The sequence below is a fragment of the Penaeus chinensis genome, chromosome 31, assembly GCF_019202785.1.
Source record: "Penaeus chinensis breed Huanghai No. 1 chromosome 31, ASM1920278v2, whole genome shotgun sequence".
NCBI classification, from domain to species: Eukaryota; Metazoa; Arthropoda; class Malacostraca; order Decapoda; family Penaeidae; genus Penaeus; species Penaeus chinensis.
In genome coordinates, this window is record NC_061849.1 from 31646249 (window position 1) to 31648748 (window position 2500).

At 39.8% G+C, this 2500-nt stretch overlaps 2 protein-coding genes across 2 annotated transcripts in view; one reads left to right on the forward strand and one right to left on the reverse strand.

Annotated features, from left to right (window-relative positions):
* Positions 1-722, forward strand: part of LOC125041838 (rhodopsin-like) — a 4475-nt gene extending 3753 nt beyond the window's left edge. Inside the window, exon 2 of the mRNA XM_047637178.1 lies at positions 1-722. This exon is cut by the window's left edge and continues 480 nt beyond it. Coding sequence (XP_047493134.1) covers positions 1-642 — 642 coding nt within the window. The 3' untranslated portion in view covers positions 643-722.
* A 1735-nt stretch (positions 723-2457) lies between these two features.
* Positions 2458-2500, reverse strand: part of LOC125041839 (rhodopsin-like) — a 1272-nt gene continuing 1229 nt past the window's right edge. Inside the window, exon 1 of the mRNA XM_047637179.1 lies at positions 2458-2500. This exon is cut by the window's right edge and continues 1229 nt beyond it. The gene's annotated coding sequence lies outside the window, so the exon portion shown is untranslated.

Genomic DNA, 2500 nt, shown 5'->3' on the forward strand with positions numbered 1-2500 from the left:
GGAGATCCTCTTAGCAGCAAGGACGCTAACTTGAGGATCGTCTTCACCTGGATTGTCTCCTTCGCCTGGTGCCTTCCCCCCTTCTTTGGGTGGAACCGCTATGTGCCTGAGGGTAACATGACCGCTTGCGGTACTGATTACCTGAGTGGAGATATCGTCTCTGACAGCTACCTCTACATCTACTCCATGTGGGTATACATCTTCCCTCTCTTGTACATCATCTACAGCTACACCTTCATCGTCAAGGCTGTCGCCAACCACGAGAAGCAGATGCGCGAACAGGCCAAGAAGATGGGAGTCAAGTCCCTGAGGAGTGATGAAGCCCAGAAGACCTCTGCTGAGTGCCGCCTTGCCAAGGTTGCTCTCATGACCGTCACCCTGTGGTTCATGGCCTGGACCCCCTACTTCGTCATCAACTATGGAGGCATGTTGAACAAGTCCATGGTTACTCCTCTTTTCTCCATCTGGGGCTCCGTCTTCGCCAAGGCCAACGCCGTCTACAACCCCATCGTGTACGCCATCAGCCACCCCAAGTACCGTGCTGCCCTTGAGAAGAAGCTGCCCTTCCTTGCTTGCGCTACTGAGGGCAAGGATAACATCTCTGAGGTTACTTCTACTAACGAGAAGGCAGAGAGTGCATAAGATGTTAATTTGTCAACAATGCAATGTTGCAATGAGCTTCCTTAGACCTGATTTCCCTAGTACACTTCCCTGCAACGACACCGCTGTTTTATTATTTCCTTATTCGTGTATGGGAAAGGTTTTAACTTGAATATATATGCACACACACAAACACACACACACACACACACACACACACACACACACATATAGAAACACACACATATATAATCTATGCCTAACCTCTATAGCTAGAAAGCTGAGTTGTGTTCGCAGTTCAGAAGCAGACATCTTTAATATGATGAAGTTTAAAATAGGGAAGATACAATTCAGATGATATTGAGACATCAGTACTTTTGAGAGGGCGTTTAAAAAACGTTGAGCATTAATTACATGTTCGAATGCATTATATATACCTACATTCATTATATATATCTACATACACAATATCTATCTATCTAGCTACACAAACCCGCACGCGCGTACAGACATACAGACACATATATATGTGCATATATACACATACTTCTCTCCTCTTTCCCTCTTTCACTCTCTTCCTTTCCCTTCCTTTCTGCCTCACGCCTCCTCTCTCCCTTTTCCTTCTCCTTTCCTTCTACCTTTCCCTTTCCCGCTCTGCCACCTCCTCTCACTCCCAAATCTTCCTTAAATTCCCTCCTCCCTTCCTACTTTAAGCCCTACATCCTCTTCCTCCATGACTTCTCTCACCTCCTTCGCTCCCGTATGCACTACCTTCCCTCCCCCCCTCTCCCCCTTTCCTCTTTCCATCCCCCTTGCCTTTTTAAGTTCCCTGCGTTCCCCACCCTTCCCCCCCTTTTCCTCTTTATGCTCCAGTTCCCTTCACCTTCTCCCTCTCCCCTTTTCTTCCACCACTTCCTTTCTCATTCTCCTCCTACCTTGCTTCATAACCTTGGGACAGTCATATAAACAATAAGATGCATAAACTGACATTCTAACTACTTCAGTGCAGTGTACTTGCCTCGCACTCATATTGATGATTCAGGCGTAACGTTTAAAACACAAGCAGAAGTATGATACAGTAAGCGTGATAATAATAATGATAATAATGATAGTAATAATAATGATACTAATAAAAATAATTATGATGATAATAATAGTAAAATAATTATGATAATAATAAGGACAATATCATTAACAATGATAGTAATAAACATAATGGTAATGATGATAATGATAGATTTAGAGTGATACTAATAATAATGATTATAATGATAACAAGTAAAAACAACAGTACTGATAATAATGATAATGATAACAACATCAACAACAACAATAATAATAAAAACAATAATGATAATAATACTGACGATAATTATAATAATGATAATGAAAATGATAATAATGATAATAATGATAATAATAGTAATTATTACTGTAATAACAAAGTAATAATTATTTTGATGATGATAATATTAGATTTATAATAGGATTTGAATAGATCTGCAGTGTGATGCGTGTGTGTATTTGTGTAATACTTCATCATTTATATTGTCAATCATCAGCCCATTTCACAACTTCAACTCCTCACTCATATGGAATAGGATTTGAAACACAAACATAATTGTGTGCACACACACACACACACACACGCACATATGTGTGTGTGTATTAATACACATGAAATGCAGAGATAAAATATAAGCATGTTCTTGGTTGTGGAAAAAAAAACACAGACCAAAATCTTTCATAAACAAATCCGTGTACGATGTTGTTCGATGTTAAGTTTTGTATTCAGTGTTTTAGCGTCACATATAGTGCAGTATGAAAAGTCGATGAAAAAGGATACTGAAATAGAGAACTTTGCTGGGATGTATTTTCAAACTGGTTCATCGAATACAAG